The sequence below is a fragment of the Hippoglossus hippoglossus genome, chromosome 11 (genome assembly GCF_009819705.1).
Source record: "Hippoglossus hippoglossus isolate fHipHip1 chromosome 11, fHipHip1.pri, whole genome shotgun sequence".
In the NCBI taxonomy this organism is placed as follows: Eukaryota; Metazoa; Chordata; class Actinopteri; order Pleuronectiformes; family Pleuronectidae; genus Hippoglossus; species Hippoglossus hippoglossus.
Genome location: NC_047161.1, coordinates 17,016,257 through 17,043,168, shown reverse-complemented (window position 1 = coordinate 17,043,168; position 26,912 = coordinate 17,016,257). Strand labels below are relative to the sequence as shown.

Here is a 26,912-nt window from a genome sequence, read left to right as displayed (position 1 = left end):
TATGAACCTGAGAATGAGTATAATATGTCTGGTTAATGTGACAAAAATGTAGAAAACAATGTGAATACGTCACGCAATGCTTTGTCAAACTGTAGTGGAAGACAGAGTACAGATATTTGCTGATATTTGTGGTGGAGTACAAGCGAAAAGTACCTGAAAACAAATTGCATACAAATAAGTACAGTAATAAAGAGAATATACTGGTTACATCTCACCACATGGGAACATCAACTATGATTCTGGTTGAATGGTCACCAGCATATTAAACTGTAACTACATGAAGAACATAGATCCCAATCTATACACGGGGAGTTGAAGCCTGTCACATAACAGTCAGATGAAATCCTGAACAAACACTCCCCCTGACGCTGTGAAATTGCACTGAAGCAGTCGTGGTTTTCCCAGATAGACGGTTTGGCGGAGCGCGGCGCAGCGCGGCGCACAGAGGAGCGCACAGTGGAGCGCAGCGCGCAGCTCCGGACGCACCTGAACAGTCAGCGCTGCGACCAGAAGTGAGCTGGAGACCGATCCGTCCACCTGCTACACACACACACACACACACACACACACACCTCTGCAACATCTGCCACGTCGCCTCTGATGGAGAGAGGGAGAATGTGACGGAGTCTTTGTGGACACGGAGGAAACATTTCCACCTCTTCTGCGTCTCCCCGTGGAGCGAGCGGTCGTGTCGGGGCGCGCCAGGCGACGAATGTCCGACTTCCCGATTGTCTCGCAACTCAACTGTGCGACACGTGAGTCGCTGCAATCGGAGGAAGTGGCTGTTGTTGTCGGCTACGACACAATGTCCCAGAACAACTGCGTGAGAAACTTGAAGGCATGGTGCGCGTTGAGCGCTGCGAACGTGCGCGCAAGCTGAGGCAGATGGACACGAGCGCGACAACTCGCAGGGTGAGTCCAGCAACAAGACATGGTCATTTTACAGGTTGGTTTTGCTTGAATAGGGACTCAAATACAGAACATATGGAAACATCAGGACAAAGGTGGATTCAACACTTTCGCCTTCTATTCTCTTTTTTCCTTTTTCATACATGTGACAAACTTCTTCATTCTCACTGCTGCTTCTCCTACAGGGGGTAGTAATGGGGCAAACGGGGATAATGGTTCTCAATGAATGCTTTCATAATGTCCTCATGGTATTGTTTATTCATTACCATAACAATCTTGTAATGTTCCTGAGGGACTGAGTGCTGTCCTTAATGGTACCTAATGCTCCCTGCTCCATGCTATTACACTATTCTTATGATGGGCGTAGGGGGACTTCTACCAGCGGCCTCCTTTCAATCAGGGACATTCCTCAGCTGTCATGTCATCACCTTTGGCTCTTGGCTTCCAGCAATGCTCTACTGTAAATTTAAGTGTGGCTCATCTTTTTTTTGCTCGACCCATGCGTTTCTGGAAGGTTCTACTTGGGCAACCGGACCTGCCTGTCATTATTTCAGTAAAGTAGTTGGAGCTTAAGTAGATGAGACGCTTTAAAGCAAGCGATCATGCTGTTCAGGGGCACCCCCCCCCCAACACACACTCTTACTTCCCTGTATGGATTGGCCATATAAATGTCACTGCCTTCCTGTGCTGGATTCATTAACCTGTTGATGTTTGGAGATGGATGCTTCTGTTTCTTTTGTGCTGTAAATTCACATACCACACACACGCCGGCAGTCCCTTGGAACCACAGACAAACAACCTAATGAGAACAGATTGGCAGAAACACGATGGTTCTCCTCCTGCCGTGGATCAGGCCGGCAGTGCTCATTTCACTCATTAGTCCTCCTCCTCCTCTGCAGCTTAAGGTGAGCGAATGGGAGGAAGGTGTCAGGAGCATGAGAAATCTGCACGCTCTCGGGCCACGCCGACACGGGACTTACAGCCACTTCTCTGCTTTTTCATTTTTCAAAGATATAGGAGAACATGAAATAGAGAGAAGAGAGAGGAGAGAGGAGATGTGCCACGTTCTTCATATGTTTGTATGTAGGAAGCTGTTTTTTTGGGGGGATTCCGCTGTGATCTCTTAGCTCTGTCTCCGTCCTAATAACTGCACTTCCACACAGAGCATCAAATTCTCAGCTTTCAGGCTCACCATCAAATAGATCCTTTCCCCCTCAGCGATTTATTCGGCCCCATTATCTCCTTCGCTCTGCTTCACACTTTGTTAAATCCGGCCCTTTGAATCGGCTGATTGACACTGACTGTCAGGCTCGAAGCGCAGGTTTAATTTTCTATTAGAGATTGTCATGGTACTTATGAAACTTCTGAACAGCAGCGTGGATGTCTCCAGCAGCGACGCAGACAACTGTAGTTTTTTGGTCGGGCCTTTATAAACAGTGAGTGGGCCAGCTTTTCCCAGAAGAGAAAAAAGAAATCCCTGATGAAAACCTGATGGTGCATTCGCTGAATAGAAATTAACAAACAAAAGAAACAATTGCGCTGTGCAACATTTTGCATCTCAAAGGCAATAGACAACGGAATAACACTGCCTGTACTGTGTGTCCAAAAAGCTGTTAGGTGTCTTTTATAGTCCATCCAACCTCGATATTCTAAACCATTTACTTACAACAATAGCAGGCGAGATTGTTGTGGAGAATGCATTTGAAAAACTAAATTTGTGACTGAGGGCACATTCGCTTGACCAATAATGTAGATGTAGATGTACAAGCAGGCAAAATGGAACATCCTGGGAACACTCACACTTTTTTGAGGCACTAGCTGCTGCATGGCCCTGCTGAGGCCGAAAAACTTCTTCCACTGGGACAAATTTCTGCAAACTAAACAGGAATCTGCATCCTTCGTAGAAAAACTGTCCAAACTACTTTGATGACCCTGGCTTTCTACTTTTTGACTCTTCTTTCGAGCCTGGCTTTGAGCTGGCTCATTCTAGTTTCATTCAAAGACTGTATATAAAGATGGACGAGGCCTCTCCACTTCCTTTCACTATCCAGAAAATAAAGCAGAAAAAAAATCAGGATGTGCACGCTGCCGTCTCGTGGCGATGACGTGATGTGGAGCCAGAGTCTGAGCAGTAGTGATCGGGGGATGGAGCCGTGGTATAAATACACTCACTCAACCAATTGAGGGTCAGTCTCAGCCGTCATTCATGACGTTTCATCCCATTTTTATCATCAAATAACTAATTAAAACCCAACTTATCAGGAAATGAGCAGTCGGACAAACATCATTTTGATAAGAACTAGTTGAAATGACAGGAACCATCTTTGAGAATTTTTTTACTTTGTAGTTTGGTCCACGTGCCATCTACTAACATGAGCTATACAGCAGCCAGCCACCAGGGGGCAATCAGATTTGGCTTCACTTCAGGGAGCTGTCATGTCTCTCATCTTTATACAATCTATGGATTAGCTCCAGAGGCTAAAATGTTCAAGTGAACTTTAAGAGGAAGATGTAGATGGTTGACATTAGCTTGGTTTTAGAGCAGAGAAAACAGAAGCTGATAATGTTATGTCAGCTTCCCCTCAACATTTTCAATTAAAAGACAACACCAGCACAAAGAGTTATCAATAAATCCGGTTTATATAACAGTCTTTCTTCATTAGGTAATATGTTGTAACTTTCCATACAACTTGACTGTGTGGTTCACTGCTGCCCAGCGTATTCTGCAACAGCAAATCTAATTCCAAGTCTATTTTTCAAGCTTTTTATGGCTTTTCATTAAGTACATAATGGGACTTAGGGTAAAGAAAGAATAAGCTTCTCGGAGCAAACCATTTATCCCATTTATAATTCAGACTGCAGAAAACCAGACTGCTGTTTTGCTTATTTTTGATTACAGACTTTGTGAACTGAATCAGTAATAAACCATCTCTTTAGTGAGTCAAAGCCCGGCTGGTGAACAAAGTCATCAGCTCCTGTGACTCATGATCTGAAGGGTGCTCTGCAGCTCGGCCCTTCAGACTCCTGGTTATGTTGTGATAAGCGCCCTTTCCCCGGTCATTGCAGTTCAAGATAGACGTTTTGCATCATTCTAGATTATGGAATGGTTCTCTCTCCGCTGATTGCTGCGCTGCCTCGTCAGGCAAGAAGCTTAATTGTGCTCATGTCGTTGAGTACAGGCCGTCACTGACAGACAGTCGCTGTGAGGACATCAATCAGTCTCATTTAGGAGCCACTCAGGTGATAGTTCAGTGTCATTCAAGATCTGTGCGTCTCAAAATAGCATCTGCTCCAGGCCCCTTTACCGAGATGAAGACTGAGTGGCCGCAGGAAGGCGGATGTTCAGTGATGCATGGGTTGCAGATTTATGCAAAGAGTCATGTAAATGATATTTGCATGAGCAACTGGTGGTAAAAGAATAATGCAGGCGTTGATAGGTGATGCATCTTCTTTCAGGTGCTATCTCTGGCCAGAGAAAAAGAGCAAAGTGTCTCCAGACCACTTTTTGAGTATTTCTTAAAGAAAACCTTTTTGAACTGCAGGTTTGTAAAAGAAACGTTAGCTGAGCAAATGTTTCTTTGAATCACTATATTCTCACAGTGTCATATTCAGCATCTGAAGCACAGGTCCAGAGGGTCACTGAGGGTCTGTGGGAAAAGCAACTAGGCGCTGAAAAGTAACAGACATGACTTGATAAGCTGCACAAAGCTCGGCTATTAAAATCACATAGTAAGAGGTAAATTGTTTCATTACTGGCCTGTGTTATTTAATGAGAAAACTTGTTTTTGTGTGTCAAAGCCTGACTGGTAGTTGGGTATTTTGGGTTTAAATTGCTTTCATATGAAGGATGTGTAAATTCTGCTGCAGAAAAGTCTTTATTGACATCTTTGTCTGCATCTTCTATGTGTGTCGTACATTTTTTTCAGTTTTGTGTCCCTTGCATCATCAATGTGTTCCACTCGCTTGCTGGGGATTTTCTGCACATTTTCCTGCTCTATTTTCACATGGGCTCACTTGGACATTTTCTGGACATTTTCCTCGGGGGCTGGCAGGAAAAGTTCATAAAAAGGTCACAAGCACATTACTCGGACATTTGCATTCTCACACAAATCCTCTCTTCAGGAAAATGTCCGGAGTTCAGTGCAACTCTGTTTGACCAAGAAATAGACCACTTGGCAAAGAGTTATTAATATGATTGTTATACTTAATTTAATCAGGAGTGAATAAACTTGTGTGTAAAATGTATTTGCACTTCACAACAAGCCTTCTCTGACTCCGCTGTGGTTAGAGCTCCTCCCGTGGAGCCTAAATCCTTTTTCTCTGTGTTCCTGAAGCCACCCCTGGGTGCAGTGTCATGCTCAATAAACCGCTCCTGTCAGAAGCACTTTGCTGAGTCGCTGTAGAGGTGCCGCTCTCTGACCCTCCTCCCTCGGAGAAAGCGGCCTGTTTCAAAATGACTGGCCTCACAATAGAAGAGGGAAGTCCGAGCGTAGCCGGAGGGGTCCTGCTCTGCATTTGTTGTGATGATGTGCCCAGCCTCCCCACATCAGCAGCACACCCCCAGACCCCCTACACTCATCCTCAGCGAGTATACAGGATCATTGATGCTGTTGCTACAGCCTGATCTGTGTACCCAGATGTCCATGTTGAATTAAACAATGAATGTCTCAGCTTGTTAAGACCGAATCGCTTCAGAAATGTGTAATTGGATCTTAAAAGCTTGTATTTGAGGAAGGGAAAATAATGGATGCGCAGAGGCTGACACATTGTACTGTTTGATCATGGAACCGTGAAACTGCTCTGATTCAGACGTCACAGTTTTGTTGGATTCAAAACTCAAAACCTGTGAAATTAGAGGGCTTTTTGCTTCAACATCCCGAATACTTTCATTTATCTGGAGCTTTTAAAACTTCCTTTTTTCACAAAGTTCTATCAGTAACAAGTAGTGTTTGTAGAAGCGTTTTGTTACGCATGAATGAAATGACGAGCATGTACGGTACAGCGGGATTACCTTATCCCTTCTTTGATATGAGTTTAAAGTGCATCTAAAGGGGAAATCATTTTCATTCGCGTAAAGTTTTTCATTCCCTCTTTGATACTTTGCCAGTTTGTGCTACTCATTTTTTCTTTCCAGAAACTGTTGCGATTTAAATTGTCTTTTTATGAACAGTTAACAACAACAGCTAGTGTTTCAAATGTAAGAGATGTGTGTTTTATTAAGTAGTTGTGCTTTTATTTTGGAATTTGGTCTTGGAAAGGAAATTATTAAACTGTATTTCATGTTGACAAGTGCCTTTTGAGAGTACAATGATTGAGCAGCTGTTCGTTCATATGAAATGAAGAATGAATAAACCATTACCACACATATTCAATATTCAACATATGTTCAAGTCACATGTGCTTCCTTTATTTCATATTCGACTCAATGTGTTGTAATTAGTCTGTTACTGAGTTTGTGATTTCCTACTGTTTGTTGAACAGCACTTTAAATTGTATCATTCCACAGCCTGGTGATGCAGTAAATAGAAAAACATTATTAATTTCCCTGCATTGGGTTCAGACCGCAACTTTTTAGACATTTCTCTAGAAATACAAACTGTTTTGACATGTGGGTCTTATTCTCAGACTGTTTATTTACTGTGTTCTGCTTTCAGTCCGACAAGAGCAGTTATTAAAAAGACTACGACTTTAGGATTCAGTGGATCACACGGAAGATGTTTTCCTTTGTCGGGACTACAGTTTGTACCGTGTGAATTTGACCATTAATAAAACCAAAATGGAATGTGAATTTAAAACCAGCCAACACAAAGGAAATATAAAGATGTCTAGGAATTAAGAAAAAAAAAAACATACTCAAACTCTCTGGACTCTTTATGGCATTTATGGTGAATGCACCATAGATTGTATATAAATATGGATGATATGAGAGCTCCCCAAAAGTGAAGCAAAATCATCTTGACTGCCCCCTGTTGGCTGGCTGCAATATAGGTCATAAACCCTGGCTTCTCAATGTTAGCAGATGGGACAGGAGCTTACCTAAAAAGTTAAAACAAAAGTTAGATACGTTTTTCTCAAATATACACAGAAGTATGTGCAAATTTTTCTTATAAGTGTATTTTCGATTATTTATTCGATGCTATAAAAACGAGGTGAAATAGCTGAGATTGACTTCAGTCAGATTTTGTTGAGCTTATGTATCCACAGGACCTCGATACCATGGCTCCATCCCCAGAACCCTGCTGAGCTGACTCTGGCTCCAAATGTGGCAGCGTTCATATCTGGGTTAATTTGGCTTCATTTGTGCTCCAGTGGGAGGAAGTGGAAACACATCATCCATCTTTATAAACAGTCTATGGTACACGCTGATTTAAAATCATTGAATTGGTTCACCCCAATTCCAATAGCTAGAAGGTGTGGAGGGAGCTGGTTTAAGACATTGCTCACTCATCCAACACGACATTTGAGACACACTATAGCCTTAAGATGGACTTTGGAATGTTACCTTGAATAGAGATAGACACATTGATGTTTGATCAAAAATAGCGGCAGACACTAACATATTTCATCACCGATCTGTTTTTTCTATCCTGCAGAGACGTGCAGTGCTGCTGAATGGATGACAAGCTCCCAGTCACCTTGCCTACCCACTGAAGCCGCCCTCCCATCGCAACTTACAGGACAGGTTCCCCCATCAGAGTAGCAGGGATGTACCAGGAGGTGGCCTTCCTGGCAGGCAGCACTGAGCACCAGTTCACCAGCTTCAGCTTTAAACATGTAGAGAACCCACAGGAGGTCACCGCCAACAAGGGTGTGTTCTACAAGCGAGCCCAGCTCCTGCTCCACCCTCAGCCCCACCAACAGGGTGGCGATGATGGGGCAGCCATTATCAATGTAGGGGGTATCATATATCGCATCCCCTGGTCAACGCTGGAAGAGTTTCCCTTATCAAGGCTGGGAAAGCTGCGCAGCTGCAGCAACGAGGCCGAGATCATGGACGTGTGTGACGACTACGACTGTAGCCGCAATGAGTATTTCTTTGACCGAAGCCCGTCGGCCTTCCGCACCATCGTCAGTTTCTTGGCGGCAGGAAAGCTGCGGCTCCTGAGGGAGATGTGCGCCATGTCCTTCCAGGAGGAACTGCTGTACTGGGGGGTGGAGGAGAAAGACCTGGACTGGTGCTGTCTCAGGAAGCTGCGGCTCAGGCAGGAGGAGTTCAAGGAGCAGCAGAGGCTGGAGGAGGAGGACACCGAGCTCACATCGCCGCAGTCCTGTGAGGAGAGCCAGCAGCCTCCCGGAGCATGGGCTCAGGAAGAGACTCGTACGGGGGGCTGCATGCACAGACTGAGGGACATGGTGGAGAACCCCCAATCTGGCATCCCAGGGAAGATCTTCGCCTGTCTGTCAGTGATATTTGTAGCCATCACTGCTGTGACGCTTTGTGTCAGCACCATGCCTGACCTCAGGGAGGAGGAGGAGAGGGTGAGTTCTCTCTGGCACTCTTGTGACAGTTACAATGTATTTCTCGACCTTTCTCATTAGCAGAATTTCAACTATCAAAAATGTCCAGATTCATTTCTGGTTCCCCCATATTTAGTTTCTGGGATGTCTTTTGAATGACTGGATTTTCATTCAGCAATGGAAGAGGTAAATTCATTTAGAAACCATGATTGAACAAAAGGTGTGTAGAAGGAAGAATAAGACAGGATACAATTAGAAAAAACAATTAAGCAGAGAGTTAGTGCAGTCATACTTGTAGTGCAGTAGAAGTATGACTCCCAAGAAATAGAATAATTAAAATACAAATCAAAGGCAATTCATACTGTAACTTTTTTCTTTAAGAAATACAACATTTCAGAAATAAAAAATCTCAGTGGTGTCTAACTGCAGAACAAAAGCTCAAACCATCAAGCTGTAAACAGATTTTCAGAAGGAACACCGCGGTTACACAAAACACATGATTATGAAGAGAAGGAGCCGAGGTCTTTCACAACAGCCCAAGGGATGTGTGTGCTTTACAGCTGCTACAGTGGATTCAGATTATGTTGATGCACCAGCCCACATACTGAGTCTTCCTGCGCTGTGTTGTAAATCATTGTGACAGAGACGAAGGCTCGGGAACAACCAGGATTCCTCTCCGTTCACTTGAATGCCACATTATTGTGTAACTCCGCTCACTGTTGCAGCAGCACATTCCTTCTTAGCAAAATCAGATCATTATTCTCCCATGTATGCGATAATTGGCAGTGCACACACGACACAAAGATGGAAAAAAAAGGGATCACGCATTTACACACATTTAAATGAATGGTGTGTATTTGCAAAATCCCACAGATACTTTCCCCATGCAGTAATTTGTTTCTGTGACCTGCTTTGAAAAATTATGAAAAAAAGCCAAAATGAATATGAAATAAGCTCATCGTTGTTATGTAACATGATGATTATGCAAATGTCACCACGAAATCTTAATCTGTACAGTTAAAGGTTTGTTTACCCAAACCTGATCAAGACAAGCTGACCAGTAAACAAAAGTTGTTCAGGGATAGTTTTGCAGTGTTTTGTGTTGCCTTTGATGCTTAATTTAAACAAATGGATTTTAAATGCTGTGTAGTTCATGGCTTTGATATTACAGTTCAAAGACTGTTTTTAACATGAAAAACAAGGCAAAACCTCAGTAGGGAATGTGGGAAAACATTTAGGGAAATACACATCTCTGCTTTTATTCTGGAAGTTAGATGAAGAGATTAACATAAACTTCAACTTTCAACTTTATAAAGCTCTGAGTGGAGCTGGTACATGGTTAGCCTAGCTTAGTGTTGCAGGTGGATACAGCTAGCCGAATGTGTCCAAAGTGAAAAACGGGAGGAAGCGGGAGCTGTCACCACTTCACCAAGCTACGAGGAGCTCAATCGTAGGAGCCAAATGTAAAAAAAACTAAAAAACAACTCCTAGCTGTATTTGCTTTTGATAAATATATCAGTATTAGGGTTTGTTTAATTGAAGACAGCTTCATTCAAAGTGAGTCTCATCATGAGCAAGAAGAGAAGGAGTGTCAGTCACAGAAAAAGTCCCAAAGTCATGTAAAATGTTGATAATCTCGCAGCCCATTCTACTAATGACGGATTATCCTCTGGGGGCAACAGCCAGTATTTTCAGGCTTGGTGTGGACAGCAGATATCAGGGCCAAGACTCCACCTTCTGTTCATCGTACTCCAAAAAACATAGACCCGAGGCATGCTGGGATTCGAACCAAGAACCTTTTTGCTGTGAGGCGATAATGCTAACCACTAAGAACAGAGACAGTGATGTCTTACATTCACATAAAACAGCAAAAAAAGCTAAGTAATACATTACATTATTGGGGAAAAATATAATATTAAATATCAGTTATATTGGCTATGACCTTAAGTGTTTGTATGAAGTGTGTGAGCTTCAAATGGGTCATAAATAACAAAAGCAAAGTGACTAAAAGCATATTCAGGACCAGCTTAAAGATTAGTCTCATCTTATGTCATCTTCCATTTCACGCCTGTATGAATCTGTAACTTTAATTATCTGAATCAGAGCAGCAACAGGTTTGAATAAGGAGACACTATGACTCAAACTCTGGACAGCTGGAAGCAGTCATTGTGGCACCAATTAACCACCCAGAGACGGCTGAAACAGAGAGTCTCAGTCCTCCTCAAAGAGAGCATTAGGTGGGGGTGGTTCATTAGGAGTGAGAACCAGCTAGTCCGAAACAAGCATGGGAGGAAACCCCAAAACGCAAGGGTTTATGGGTATAATGAGGCGCCTGTGTCATCCTTGAAAAAAAACGTAGCGTAACAAAATGAAGGGAGGCAAACCGCAATCTGCCACTGGAGATGGTAAATTAAAACAAAGTGGCATCCCTAAATCCCAAAGTCCCTTAATGGACACTTTACGAAAACTTTGTCCTGGAAGTATTGTGACTGGACTTTTGTTTACATTGATGGTAATTGGGCCGTGGGCACATAAAAGAATCAAACACAGAAAAAGACAAAGTAAACTTTCTCACAATAGTTTAAAAGGAAAACGTCCAATGATTTCCTACTGTTATGTTCCCAGCAGTCATGCTGTGTACCGAGGTGTCAGACAGAGTTGGCTGTGGAGCATCTCCTCTCCTCGTTACCATGTTAGGAGAGGAGTTTGGCCTGGCCCTGCAAACTTATATATGGACACTACTTCCTGCACTGTCTTCATTTCTGCTAATGTCAAGGAAGGCATTGAAGTAGCTGTAGCTGTAGTAACTGAGAGAATCCAGCTCAACCTGGTGAATTGCATTTGCTAAGTACACCCACTCATCCTCCTCTATTACAAAGCATCCTAATATCCATTAGCTTTGATAGCCCTCCATTTACAACTGCACAGATCCTCCCTATACTAGTGAAATTAATGAAATGATCATTTCCTCAGGTGCCCATTTCCTGACTGTAATATATTGTGTACTTGTTGCTTATAATATTTTAGAGACTTAAGGCTCCAGCGTTGGCAGTACGAGAGAAGAGAAGCACACCATAATAGATGCTGCTTTATAATACTGACTTGCTAGCTATTATACTACATTTATACATTTGCATTTACTACATATACAAACACTGACGGATTCATTTTAATTTGGCAGTTGCTTAAATTCAACAGATAAGCTTTGTTTTGGTCTCCACCAACTCTTAAAAAAATATAGATTTCTCACATCTAAATGCTTTATATTTATGTGTCTGCGACCACCACAGTGAACGTGTGGCAAACAGTTGGCAACCTTGTTACTCATTTAGGGTCGTTCAGACGTAGTGCCTTTCCATTCATTCATCAGAGTTTCCCATAGAATTAATTAAATCTTTTGGGCAATGGGGTGCACGTTCCCAAACGTCATTCTCATGGGCAACGTATTCAGAGTGACTTAAGTTCTCACGTAAGAAAAGCAAATGCATTGAATGCCACAACTGCAGCTGAAACCATGAGGTCTGCATGGAGCGGCTGTGGCTGAGGGGTAGAGTGGTCGTCCTCCAAACTGAAGGTCGGAAGTTCAATCCCCAGTCTTCCCCATCTGCATGCTGAAGTGTCCTTGGGCAAGATGCTGAACCCCGAATTGCCCCTCATAGAACAACAAAGTGCTGCTAATAGATACACTGTGTGAATGGGTGAATGTAAAACTGTACTGTGAAGAGCTTTGAGTGGTCATCAAGACTAGAAAAGTGCTATATAAATACAAAACCATTTTACAGTAAAAACATTATGGACCATAGTGCAATGCAAGCATGCGGGAAATAGTGCTGCACACACCAAGTTAGAGATCTTTATCTATGATCTGTGTGCATTTATTTGAGTTAATTTTGAAACTGTGGCAGGCCACATTAGAATATGGCTGACTGCCACAGTCTAGATAGTTAATGGGAAACATTGATTTGTTATTTCTAATGTTGATGCACTTATACTCCAACTGAAAGCCACATCGATCTTGTTCAAATCCATCTGTCTTGAGAGATCCGATACATAAGTGGACAGCGTTAAGTCCATGGGTTCACATCTTAGCATTAGAATGTGTCCTGAACGTGTCTCCTGAGACCACTTGTGATAGAGGATTTTTGGGCACATCTGTAACGCACAGAGATGGGAAAATATTAGCTCATGCTGTTCTTTATCCACTAGAAATAAGATTTGAACCTCCCATCATCCAGACAAAGCTCCTGGATCAGTTTGATGGAGATAATCCAGCGAGATGAGGGTAGGTTCTATTTTATTTACCACAGACATGTTGGGCAGTAAAGCAGGAAAATCCATTCTGTCTTTGTTGTTAAGGTAAAGTTTTTTCAGTCAGTGAGACTTACTACTAATTGGACAAGTGGTTTTGGCTGCTTAATAACAGCAACAGTAGCCCAATCTCCCAAGTGTGTTGGATAAAAGGATGAAAGTGGCACTGCCAGTGTTTTCCATGCATTTTTAGATGCTACATCTGAACTGCCCCATATACATACAATAAACAACAAAAAGAAACTTGAACTTTTTCTGCGTTGGTCTTTACCAACTCTCGAGGGAAACAGCCGAACTGATTAACTGTAAAATGCTAGAATACATTCACCAGCTCGACGTTGACCTTGTCTGCTGTGGGTGCTGGGTCGGTAGCACACACTAGATCTACATCCGTACTGCTCTGTTTTTATTTGAAAACAGCGTTTTCAATATAAAACCATCTCTCTCCACATGAGCATTTGGGCTCAGTATCTGTTTAAATCCCTGTTCCTACTAACATGCCTAAAAGCATATCACGTGACCACCTACGTACACTGGGCATGCACGTGACAGTGTACACAGGAAGCATTTGGTTGATAGTTGCAAAGAGAGCTGGGCTACAAACGAGAAGCAGCAATGGCGGAAATTAAAATGCAGTGTTAAACAGCTGTCAGCAAAGACAACAGGATCAGCTACGCTTGTAATCGATTATCCATGTTGCGTTCATTTTTGGTAGCCAAGACTAATGACAATTGTTTTCTATCAAAAGAGGGTCTTGTTATAGGAGCCTGACAAATCAGCAAAGGCTACGTTGTGACTGAAGAGACCCAATCAGCAAGCGGTTGTGAGTTTCTATGTCATGGTCTCTAAACATCTCAGTTTCTGCCCGTCCTGACCATAACGCATCACCAGAGTTTTCAAACAGAAAACTGGGCCAGCAGTATTTACAAACTTCTCTGTTAAAGCGCCTTACATGTAGAAGAGTTGATGCATTCTACCCGCTGTGCCTGAAAACTTAATCTTAGCGGTTGTAACAACCTGCCCAACTGGGATCACTTGACAAAGATTAGTCCCAGCCCAGAAGCATCTTAACATTTTTTATTTGCCTATAAATTAAGCCGTGATATGAAGCCGTCAGACATGTACCAGGAAGCATGAGGTCAACGCACTTTTAAATGCAGGAAGTGGCCACTTATTTGGTCACATGAGCCGGAGGAAAGTTCAGGCAGAAACCAGCAGTGTTCACGGAGCTGCCTGCAATGAAGGCACTTAGTCCGTCTTTCTAATCTAATGTGGCTCTTAGAGAAGCACTCATTGGCCGAGAGACCTTTCTCTCCTGTTTTCTTTCTCTCACAGATAAGCAAAAAATAAAATGAAGCTGCTGCATATTGCATTTCACTTTTTATAGCCCCCCATTCGAACTCTCTGGATGAATAGGGGATTAAACATTTCAAGTGTTTTGTCGATGTCTTCCCTCTGGATTGCTTACTCTGTTCACATAAGCATCTTTGGAAACAGTGTTCTTGTCCCATTTATCTCCCGCTACAGCCCCGGCCATGGATCTAACCTTTCAGTGACTCTCCTCATGCCCCAAACAATCCATTCTGACGTAAATCCCAGCCACTTTAAAGTACACCGCTACCGTAGCCATATATCATCGCAGGGGAAGGGAGAGGATGTGGACAGACGGAAGACAAATGTGTGCAAATGCTGTGAGAAATGAGAGAGAATCTTGTCTTCATCTAGGCTGAAAATAGGAGGTGCACTCATCTCTCCTGATTGTGAGTTGACATACTGCTGTTCATGCTCAGAGAAACGTGCAATCCATCACTGTGGTGATAATTTGTGTTTCTCATCCAGTGTCTGGTGAATGATTCCCAGTGAGTCGTGGAGTGATTTCTCTCCTGTACAAACCGCAAAACCCCTGTGGGAATATTGTTTCATACTAGAACTCCAGCAAACCTTCTCTGCTGTCAGCTTCAAAATGTGATAGATGATGTACAGAGATGGAGTGATGAGTAAATGTGACACACTATAACATGGTTTAAGCTATTGCTAAAAATATTGGTATAGCATTCCACAAAAACAGGAAAAAGTGGACAAGCTAATACATGTCAATCAAAATAAACTAAAGGTTGCTTAACTACACAGTATCAGCAATATTTTCATATTTACTATTGAATAAAAAAAACACATTAGGTTACTGTACTGAGCTGTCCGATAGTACTTTGAGAACAACCGATTTAACATGGACGGTATTTCTGTGGGTGCTTTAAACCTGGATTTAGCCCAATCAATATGTGTTTGAATCAACACTGAATAATTTATTTCAATATAATGTGAATGGGATCCAAATAGTCATCCCACCCCCATAAAAATACCAATGAGTATAAGCTATTAACTCACAATTGGCTTTTCTTCTTGCACACTTATTGTACGGGTTGAGTCTAAGGGCTCTCACTAACTCCAGTACATGGTTGGCTTTTTTCTCTCTCCATTGTTTCTAGTGGTTACTCATAATTGATCACAATTATTCATTACGGTTTGCTGCGTATTGTGCATGAAAGTTAAATATTGTACATAAGTTACATATTGTTTGTTTAAATCCAATTCCAACGGCGGCGGCTAACTTGCAGCTTTTATTGCCTCCGTTCTCTCTCTTTCTTCCTTAAGATTTAACAGACGGATGTGTTGCAATTTGGATTCAAGTTTAATTAAGAAACTACAAAAACTGAGACGAAAAGAGGGGAAATAATGTTTCTCTGCCGTCCTTTGGTTACTGCAAACAGAAAAGTGCTCCAGTTGTGCCTGCTCTAATTGCTCTTCCCTGCAGAGCTGCAAGCACACCCAGCTGAACGGCCTCTCGACACATGAAGAGGCATTGACTGAGATTCTCGAAAATGCTTCTCCTGTTCCCATCGAAGGGTTTGCATTAGTAAACATTTTCAGCTGGAGTAGTCCGCCATTAACTCAAACAATTTCCAGCAAAATTCAATATTTTGAAATATATTTTTCCCCAATGCAACCGCAAAGGAAGCACTTTGCTGTGTGGGAAAGATGAAGGATATTGAACGATGATTCTCCGGGGATGTGGGGGTACAGCTGTGCCAAAATCCAATCAAAAACATGTAAAGGAGTTTGCGCGCCGGGAGACTGAGCTTTCAACTGAAGTCCAAATGTTCTCGCTTTGGTGGGATATTATTCAAAATGTTCTTTTTTTACATGAATCATTTTCAGGCCAATTGAGATCCAGTGGCCTTGCTCATAAATGTTGATGGCTCTGTACTGTAACAGTGAGAGTTGTTTGGAACAAATCAGCTGCTTAATCACTTTGAAATAAAAACAGCCAGTACAGACTTATAAATATATAGTTATAGTTAAAACTTCCCAAACTGCATCCATGCTTTTAGTTTGAAAATACCTCCAATGGATAAGCCTGGTGTCCAAAGTACTCGGACGTTTTAGAGCCACTAAAGACTGAGAAGTATGGAAACGCTGCTGGCCCCATTTTGCTTTAAAAACTTTAGTCTGGACTGGCAGGAATTGAGCTGTTTGGGAACAATAGCGTAGACACAACTGTTTGCTGATTGGGACTTTTCTGTCACTACGTAACCTTTGCTGATTCGTCGGGCTCCTATCACATGACCCTCTTCAGGAAGAGAACAACCAGCATTAGCCTCGACTACCAATGTAGAACACAACATGGATAATGAATAACACGCGTTGCTGATCCTGTTGTCTTTGCTAATAGCTGTTGTGCATTTAAATTCTGCATTTACAATAATACTACTGAGATGAGCTATTATTTGAGCAATCTGTGTACACCAGCACGCGTATGCCCAGTGTATGAGTGGTCACGTGATATGAAATTTCAGGCATGTTAGTACGGACGGGGATTAAAACTGATACGGAGCCAAAATGCTTGTGTGGTAAGAGATGGTTGTCGTTTGAAAACGCCACAAAAACCCAGTATGGATGTAGCCTAAATCACCTTGAAATAAAAACACCCTGTGCAAACTTATAAAGACATAAAGAACCAAAACTAGGTGTTGAAACCAGATTACCGTTACTTAATGGATGTGTTGACTTAATTTCCATTGCCTTTTACAGAGGTGCATTTTACCATGAGGGTGAGAGCACACACTACTCAGTCAACAGCCATCAATATTGATGGTACTTTAGATTAGGATAGATTCGATTGAACTTTAATGGCTCCCATGGGGGATTTGGGTTGTCACGGCAGCAGAGAACGGGATAAATAACCATGTTTGTGTTTACAGTGTAACAGACTCTGTTGTGTAGCTTGGAGTGGATGACCTACCATTCAGCTATAACCATTATCAGGCATACACACAGAACAATGCATTACGTTTGTCCAGACGCGCAGATACACATCACAAGCTTTTAGCAGAGCACGAGTTACAGGTAACATTGGTGCATTAAGGAGCTAAATGTGTATTATTTTTCAGAGGGAACAGGATTCTGAAAGGTGCTAAAACTTGTGGAAAGAACATTTAACAGCTCAGAACAGAAAACAGTGGCTGTGAAGCTCTCCTGCCCCCCCCCCAATGCACTGTCTGTAATAAATACACATTGACAAGCAGCAAAACTGTTGGGTCGAGGCCAAAGCTCCGACAGTGAGTTATAGCAGTGTTTCCTGACTATTGAAAAATAAATAAATTTACAAAATGATTAAATTGAATTTCAGCGGCTCTGGTGGAATAGACCTCTTATTATTGGCAAGTGCTAAGTTTATTAAAATCGTTAAAAAGTTCTAGACAAAGAAATCATGTTTATGTGATTATTACCCTGCTTATCTAATTAAGATTCAGCATCATGGTCATACAAGCAAAGACAAACTGAGATTACTATTGATGTTGTTTGTCATAATTTGTGTAAAATTGCTTCTGTCTGGCCTCATTTCTCCCTCAGGCAGGTTTCTCTGAACTAACAGATGTGCTGCCTCCACATCCTCAGACACCCTGGTTACTTGTAATAATCTCAAACCCAACTGTCAGTCTCACAGATTTTTGAATTTTTAAAGATGTGGGAGAAATGTTCCCATCATGCACTGGGTAAGTGGCAGGATATACCATTGGCAGGTCATCAGTCTGTCATAGGGTTGAAAATAGACAGTCAATCCTATTGGCGACTGTGCCCTGTCCCAATTCCTCTCTCTTGGCCCTTCCCCTAGATATGAAGAGCCCTTCGCTGGGAGGGTCCCATTCCAAACGGAGCCAAAAGGGAGTTATTCCCTAGGAACTGGGACACCACTCACTACGTCATCACCAGCCAACCAACGTTATTACAGTGACAAACAATAGCAACTAACATTATTATATTAATAACAACATTTTCAGCTGTGCACAATTATTGCAGGTAACTAGAATGGCGCCCTGAGAGGAAATACCTCCACCAAGGCTCAAAGTAGTGTTTTCCATCAATTATCTAGGTTTTTAGTGTAGCTAATTATTAGTATCGTACTAAGTTAGCTGAAGTAGCTATGTCCCAGCCGGCGAGTGGGACCAACGGTAGCAACACATTATTATCTATTAGATAATGTGGTCAAGCTGAAGGCACCTGTAATCTATTACTATAACTTACTTACTTATTACTACATAAAATATGATTTTCTTGTCATCAGATTCAGCTTCCGTTGTGCACATGTGCAGCATGCATGAATTACTCCTTTTTTACCACTAGTTTTGTAATGTGCCGTAGCTATGACGGAGTATAGGGCTATTTTAAAGAAACAAAAGTTCTTGAGATTTCGAGAATACGAATATTTGTTTTCTCTTTAAATGGCCCTAATTCTCGGTCACACACTAGCAAAACAGAAAGCAAGCGTAGGTTTGTATGTGTTTGATGAGCAGAGTTGCAGCTGCAGGCGAGTGGCTGAGGGGTGGGTGGAGATGGAGGTGTCTGATTTGCATATTCATAGATCTGCGAATACTAAATGAGGCAAAGGTGTAGAGTTACATCTAAGCCATTTTAAGGCTGTGAAAGGGTTTTTATTCAGGGGGAAAAAAACACGTATAAATATGAAATTCAGGGTTTAGTCGATGCCAGGAGCAGAACTTCATTTTTTCAGTGCAGGACTCTCTCTCTCATGCAGCGGATGAGGAGAACTGAACCAGGACCAGCGTGTCTGCAGACGCTCCCACTGCCAGTGTGCTCCCTCAGAAGTGCTTGTCGGACAGTCAAATAGCTTCGGGGGCTGTTCCTGTTCATTTCTCGAATTTAACGAAACTGACAATCATTTGACATTTGCACTCATTTCACACCATGATTTACCAGCAGAGAGTCAGCGGGGCTTCAGCTTCAGCTTCTCTCAGGGTCTCCCGTTTTTTGTTCTCTACCCCTCTCTCTGTACTGGCTGGAGTTTTATGCTGCTCCCTGTGCGGCCACTCAGAGCAACAACAAACACAGTCAGATAACACAAAGTACTTCTCTTTAAGTGCCACTCAGCTGCCAGTTTGTGAAGTGTTATAAATTTCCATTTGACATATGGGTAATAAGCCTGTGCCAGACCATAAAGTATTCTGAAGCATCAGAGCCAATGAGTCAGATATCTATACATGAAAGAAGCAGGAATAGAATGACTTTACTTCAACGGTGACATCATCTGCTCTGTAATAGAGCCCATTCCATCCTTTATCCAACTGGTATCAGTCTATTTAAATATTTATGACTGAACACAACTTGCCCAGCAGCTTATCACTTCACATGCAAGAACCTCCAATCATAACAACAGCAAATGCATGTATTTTTAAAACAAGTGCAGCTCTTTCCTCGTCTTTGTATTAGCATGTATTTATAACATAAAAGACACAACCAAGTGCTAAATCCTTGTTTTCATATTTTATCTTGTGAATGGAAATACTCTTTTCCAGGCTTGACCTTAAAATTTTTATTGTGCAGTCATCAGAGTTTTGTATTTTAAAAAGATGGTGTATGTTGAGCCGGGCGGCAGAACAAGTACACAGACCGCATGTACACACAGTAGAGCCCTGTGATGTGAACAAATGAGTGGTAAATAAATCTATTAAAAGCCTCGGCGTGTCGAAGGCCGCTCAAAATCAGACCCGGCGCTGTATCTGAAATCCGCCTGTATATTGAATTACTCCCACACCAACGTATCAGCAGGGATCAGAGGTGAGCTGTCGCTTCCTGCGCTGTTTGCTTTGCATGCTTGTCTTCAGCTGTGACAGGGTCAGAGTCCCCCTGATCGCTGAGACGGATAATTGCGTGCTTTTTAATTTGATCCTCCGTGGTTCTGTGCACATCAGAGGCTGTGCCGGGCGGAGAGGGAGCAGGGAGGGAGTGGAAAATGCACTCAGCCAGAAAGCCTCTGACAGAGAACAATAAAAATACGCTCAGATTCAAGGAAAGGGACGGTATCAGTTGCAAAATGTTTCACAAGCAGACAGACTCCCTCGTGGAGCAGAGTGACAGGAGACGTGTGACACATACTGGTCAGCATGTGGAAATTAGTGAGCTCCGTCAGGACTTGGACAGTAGCAAATGTATGTGTTTTGGCTTTCACATCTTCTTTCTGAGATGACAGCATGTGGTTAGAAGATTTCACCTCACATTCGGAGCGTCGTGCTGCAACAGCACAGGAAGCTTCAACAGCGCCATGAGCTGTGGTGCGAGAAGGAAAAAGGATAAGTGGAAAAATACTTCTGCACATCCCAAAAAGGTTGGCAACAGGAGAGTGATGATTCAGTGATCGACTGACACCACAGATCAAGAGCAATCTAGAGTCGCACAAAGTTGCAGTTGTATCACATCAGTTGGGCAAAAAAAGAGTAGGAAAACAGACAACATACTTCTATAGGTGATGTGACATCTACATTCCTTGGGATAATAAGTATATTGTATAAACTATAAAAATATTTTTGGCATTCCTCGAAGAGAAAATATGAGCAGAACAAAATCTTTTTTTTTAAACTTCTGGTACAAATTGGCTGAAGGTTATCTCAAACTGAAACTTTACAATCTGTAATCTTGTTACCTGCTTGTCAGAGGAGCGTTTTCTGACATTTTCATTGATTTCCCAGCGAATAATAAATAGCTCTTGATGAAAAAGGTTTGGTGCAGCTTGTTTCAATTGAAAGGGACTGTTGGGCCTTGTCAAAGGTTTGCGCTCTACTGAGTGCCATTGTAGTTACTGAATTATTTCACATGCCAAAATAAGAATATGGGCCCAAAGTTAAGGCTTAGTTACGTAGGTTAGCAACTGGCCCAGGGGCCTGTGGAGTTCCCTATTACTTATGTAAATGAATCTGTGTGATTCAGGAAATCACATCTTTATCATCATATTATGGTATTTTAGCCAAAATATAAGGGCAAGAAAATGAAACAGTTTAGGAATGTACATAACATAACAACTAGTGAACATGTTGTACTACATAGGTGGGGTTGGGTGTGGTCAGAGAACTACACTGTAATGTTCAGCCTGGTGTTAAGTCACAATGTGTTTATAAAGAAAGTTTTTCGGCTGCTTTTCAGCCCAGTCATCCGTCTCACTGGATCACAACTTATATAAATGTAAATGATTTTCACCTTTTATTTCCATGGGTTACCCGTGTGTGTAACTACAGTGATTGTGTGTTGAGTTCTGTGCATTTCCAAATGCAGGTGCACGTATAAATTCATGAAAGGTATTGTGCAATTTATGACTAAAGCATGAAACTTCGATTGTTCCTATAAACCATGAGATCTAGATGTGGAGGCATTTCAAATTTGGCCCCTGGGACAAGGCCAGGCTGTCAATTTTCTTTTCTTTGCTTTTTCGCAGGTAGAACAGCAGCAAGCAGCACATCTTATTTTTTACTTTCTTATTACACATTGATTGCTTGGAACTGCTATAAACTTTAATAAAGTAAAACACAGTATTGTGAGGCTGCAGAGAGCGTCTGGTCTGTGAGGCTTCTGGAGGGCTCCAGACATTGGTATGACAGGTACATTATCAATTCAGTAAAGGTAAAGGTAAAGGTGTATTGGGTTTGCACATGGTGACAACGTTAGAAGCAGACGTGAAGTATGCAGAGGGATGTTTTTTTAAATAAATGTATATGCACCAATCAAATTCCAACATGTTTAGTCTGAGAAATGCTATTGAACAGGAGTTGAAGGTTTTAAAAAAAATAATACAAAAAGGCTATTGTGCTACTGATTAGCATTTTCACATCACGTTCAAATCTCAATCGGAAGCTTGCCAAATGTTATTACTGTAATTCTGTCTTTGATAATCAGGTGGTCTGAATAGTAGCACTTACTTGATTTTACAAATTAGGTTAAACAAATGACAAGTCATGTAATTCTATATCGGCATACAGCACTTTACACCTGGAAATAAACTTGGTGGACAGAACTTATTGCTGATTGTTGAAAACCAAATTTAAACATTTTTTATTCTCGAGAGGCCAAATCCTCCCGGGTGAGCCCCATATGGACACATACAGTGTCGGTGGAGGCAAACTACTGCAGTGCTGACCAACTCTTACAAAGACATTTCTAATGATAAAGTTAGAAAAAGATCGTAATCTAAACTTTTTGCACTTTACACTTTCAATTGTGTCCAATTGTGTTTTTATGGGTCGTCAACTTTTTTACCTTCTATTCTCCAAAAACACAGTTAATGGACTTTGCTGTTATAAACTAGCCCAAAGCAACAGTCCAACAAATCCACAAGCCCCTGCTCCATTGAATCAATTTTACTTTCCGTCACAGCTAGAGACAAAGGTCAGTGTTGGGTCATTAAGCACTGTTGCCCTGCAGGTCTCTGGCTAACTGCTGCTAGTAGTCTCTGGACATGTCTGCTGCTCAAGACTCCACTTTAAATTTTGTTTGCTTTAGATTTTTATGAAATTGTTATGTGCAAAAATATTGGGCCCCACAAGTTTGAAGGTTTATAAGCTAAAAAGTAAGGCTGCTCTGAGGTGACGATACAGCACTTTGACATCCAGCGTCAGAACACACTTCAAAGTTTTGAAGTCATGTTTACTGAAGGCTGGGTATGAAAGGAATACCAAAATCTGTCAGAGCTTGTGATTTTCAACCCATACGTCTGTTCTTTCACTGTCAGATAAAATGAGTAATGGTGGCATTACGGTGTACACCGTACAAAAAGTGATTGGCAGATTGAAGTCCCTTTACTCAATATTATTACCAATTTCTATCATTTTAGTTGCGAGCTTACAGTTTGTATCCGCAGCCGCGTGAAAGACTGCAACTCCAGCTTTGCCGATCAGTGATTTTCATGGTCCCTAATGGGTTTAGCAAGTTTGATGTCTCAAGGGCAAAAACTGTGCAATGTGCAAAGCTAAGTGAGTGTATACCCTTAAAAATGCATGAGACTGACTCCAAGAGGATTTCTTTCCTGTGCAGGCGGCCTGTTGGAATGATGTCTCTGGGGATCAGAGCCGTTGACTGAGCAAATAACTAAGGGGAATGGTTTGCTTAAATATTCACGGTTGTGCACTTTCACACCTGCAGAGAAGCTTTACAACCATGGTGCTTTGAGAGGTAATCCCCATCTCTCTAACACCATCATGTTGTTCTATAACCTCAGGATTTGTTGCATGAGAGCCACGTAACGCAGCAGGGAACTAAGTCTGAAAGTATTCTGGCTGTGGCTGAGGGGTTAGAGTGGTTGTCCTCCAACCAGAAGGTCGGCGGTTTAATCCTCAGTCTTCTCCATCTGCATGCCGAAGTGTCCTTGGGCAAGATACTGAAACCCTAAATGGCCCCTCATAGATGTTGAATACACTGATTGTAAGTCGCTTTGGATAAAAGTGTCTGTACATGTAATGTAATGTATTGAGGTGGTTAAGTAATAGATATTTCACATGACATTCCAATAAGGAAAGATGTAAATGTTTCCAGTTTGTCCGTCCTTCAAATTTTTGTGAATAAGAATCCTCAAGAATACCTTGAGGGAATTTCTTCAAATTTAGTACAAACGTTCACTTGGACTCAAGGTTGAACTGATACGATTATGGTGTTCAAAGGTCAAGAGCACTGTGACCTCAAAAATATTTTTTTTGCCTTGTGAATGTGTTATTGTAACAAGGCCTACAAAGAATCCTTACAAATTTGGCAAAAATGACATTCAAAAATGTTCACGTAGACTCACGGATTACATGATTAGATTTGGGTGGTCAAATGTCAATGGTGGCCTAACAAAACATATTTTTGGCCTCTATGACATGAATTTCTTAAAATTATGACCAGTTGTCACTTGGACTTGGAAAGTGATTTGATTGGTCAAAGGTGAAAGGTCACAGACCGCATGTACACATATGAGTCTGAAGACAAAGTATGTAGCCTGAATATTTACTGTTTGGTGAAGGCATTCAACCACAGAGGGCTTATTCTAATTCCCCCTTTTTTTTTTTATAAATCTACACCTAATTATCCTGCAAATAAACGAGAGACAATTCTTTGGTCATGTATGTTTGTATGTATCATTACAGTCGTCTTTGGTGGCAATAAGCCCAATTTGCAACGGAGGAGGTGATCATTGTCAATAAAATGGCTAATTCCCTGCAAAAGAAAAGGCCACAAAAGACACTAAAAGACTTTTACAGATTAAGAATCATTCATTTGGTGATTGTGCCCCAGGAGATAAAACCACAGGTAATTCGGTAGCGGCATGTTGCTCTTGCAGTAATTTAACAACCCAATATCACAGAATCTGCACATGCTGTTGTTTCCTGTAGTGAAGGGGAGTTCGACGACGGTAACCTGCTGATGGAGGAAGACGAGGAGAATTCCATGTTAATTACGCGGCCAGTGGCAGACTAGTCATTAATTACCCTGAAGTAGATGCAGAGAAAAAGAAAAGTAAATTCTTATACTTTTTCCCCCAGTCTCCTCCAGGGGAGACTTTTTCTTAATAACCATGTAATCTCTTATAATCATATTTTCAAATATTTATGAATCCTATTACAGCAGTCTTAATAAAAGAAACATCATAATTAAAAGAGTAAAGGAGAGAATATTTCCGCTGTGGCTTTAAGAATCCACAGTACAGCTCATGTTGGGCTCACACGGCGTTCACCTCTTGATCGCTCCGGTTTGATGTGTGAGACGTTTACTAGATGAGATAATCAAAGCCTTTGCTTTATGCTCTGTGAACCTTCAGCACCTTCTCTGTTGTGTTTTGTTCTGTGAGAGAATAAACTCACCTCTTTCGCTTTGAGATCAAACGCACCAAACCTGTGCTGTCAATGCCGAGCCCACCAATCAAATAGGCTTTTGAAACAGACTCTTAATTACTGACTTCACTCTGCATCTCTGTGTCCTATTTATCCGATGTGCTTTCGGAGTTGTCATCGCTGCAGCATAATGTAATACAGCCCCAATGATGTATGTCTTGATGCGCTTCTTTTTTCTCTCCGCAGGGTGAGTGCTCCCAGAGGTGCTATAACATCTTCGTGCTGGAGACGGTTTGCGTGGCCTGGTTCTCCCTGGAGTTCCTGCTGAGATTCATTCAGGCGCCGAGCAAGTGTGGGTTCCTGCGCACGCCTCTAAATGTCATCGACGTGGTGGCCATCCTCCCCTACTACGTCACCCTCATCGTGGACTCTCTGTCGGTGGGAGGCAAACCTGTGGGGTCAGGGAACAACTACCTGGAGAAGGTGGGCCTCGTCCTCAGAGTCCTGCGAGCTCTGCGGATCTTTTACGTGATGAGGTTGGCCCGACACTCCTTGGGTTTGCAGACCCTTGGTCTGACAGTGAGGAGGTGTACACGCGAGTTTGGCCTGTTACTGCTGTTCCTGTGCGTGGCCATGGCCCTTTTCTCCCCACTGGTGTTCCTAGCCGAAAGCGAATTGGGCGCCAAGCAGGAGTTCACCAGCATCCCTGGGAGCTACTGGTGGGCCGTCATCTCCATGACCACGGTGGGCTACGGAGACATGGTGCCCAGAAGCATCCCTGGCCAGGTGGTAGCGCTCAGCAGCATCCTGAGTGGCATTCTCCTCATGGCCTTCCCCGTCACGTCCATCTTTCACACCTTTTCTCGCTCCTACGTGGAGCTGAAGGAGGAGCAGAGCCGGGCATCGAGGCAGAAGCCAGACTCGCAGGACAGCACCAAGTCCCAGAACAGCGAGGACTCTCAGGAGACGGACAGCTACCACGGCATCGCGGAGGCCACCGCCTCATCCATGCAGCGGAGAAAGTCCTTGGCTGCTCACAGGGCTGCTGAGATTAGAGCGCCTGTGAAAACTTAGCTTCTCTGACTGTCTGCCTATATGTTCAAGCAGCAGCCTGGGAGGATGTGACACCCTGCGCTGGGACTTCAAAGATGACAGCAGCAGGATTTTTTCCCTCTGGAGCTTCAGGTCTCTGCTTTGATCAGTGTATCTGAGTTTCCTGAATTTTACAGAGCTGCAGAGGTCTGACTTTAAAAGATGGAAGATGATACAATATTCATGATTAAACAACTCAATTCTTATGATATTGACAAACTGATAGAGACAGTTTCTGACTGCGATTCAGGCCAAGTCTGGGCAAAAGGGAAAACTAATACCAAAACATCACTTTCAGATGTTATTCACACCTCAGACGAATAGTTTATGTTTCTCATGTAGCTGCATTTGAGAGGATTGACTTAAATAAAGGTGTTTGCTGTGATTTCAGACAGGCAGGTATTTATCATCTCCACTTCCTATTTGGTAAAAGACTCATAACATGTGACAAGTGTGACATGTACACAAGGATGTCAGCATATTTATTTGCAAATTAAGCAGAACAAATGAACCAAATGAACCAATAACACAAAACTAATGTATCTGCCCAAGGGCTCTGCAGTGTGCTGGGAAGTTCTGTTGATTTTGGATGGTTGATACCACTCTCATCTCTACATGAAAGCTCACATGCTGATGCTTTAAAAGAATTGTTTGTTATTCTACTTGTTGCAAAGAATGAAGCTACTGCTAAGATTAGCTTAGCTTATCTTAACATAGTTTTGGTGCATGGTGAGGTCAGAAGCTCAGGAAGTTGCTTACACCAAGAAATAATCTAACAAATAAAACCACACATTGTCAATTTTACAATTACAGATTTCTGTACAGGTTTAACTAATATATACTGTAACTGGATAAAACGTACCTTTAGAAATGTTTAGCATTGGAGTGAGCCAAGCTAACTTTTGCTTTGGGGTTTCATGCTAAACTAAAAGCAGCAGCTGTTGCAACAAATTTAAATGAAAGAACCCTTGAGAACGGTTTTGAATTTTCTAACTAAGA

The 26,912-nt window shown here is 42.2% G+C and overlaps 1 protein-coding gene across 2 annotated transcripts; it reads left to right on the top strand.

The window, feature by feature from the left end:
- Positions 1-386: 386 nt before the first annotated feature.
- Positions 387-26,442, top strand: kcng2 (potassium voltage-gated channel, subfamily G, member 2). Of its 2 annotated transcripts, none has more exons than XM_034601260.1 (3): positions 387-912; positions 7,503-8,388; positions 25,068-26,442. In XM_034601260.1, the coding sequence occupies exons 2-3, from the start codon at positions 7,615-7,617 to the stop codon at positions 25,893-25,895; spliced, it is 1,602 nt and encodes a 533-aa protein (XP_034457151.1). In that variant the 5' UTR covers positions 387-912; positions 7,503-7,614; the 3' UTR covers positions 25,896-26,442. The 2 variants fall into 2 exon arrangements, with proteins under 2 accessions (XP_034457151.1, XP_034457152.1); XM_034601261.1 differs by having other exon boundaries at positions 7,500-8,388.
- The last annotated feature ends 470 nt before the right edge of the window (positions 26,443-26,912 follow it).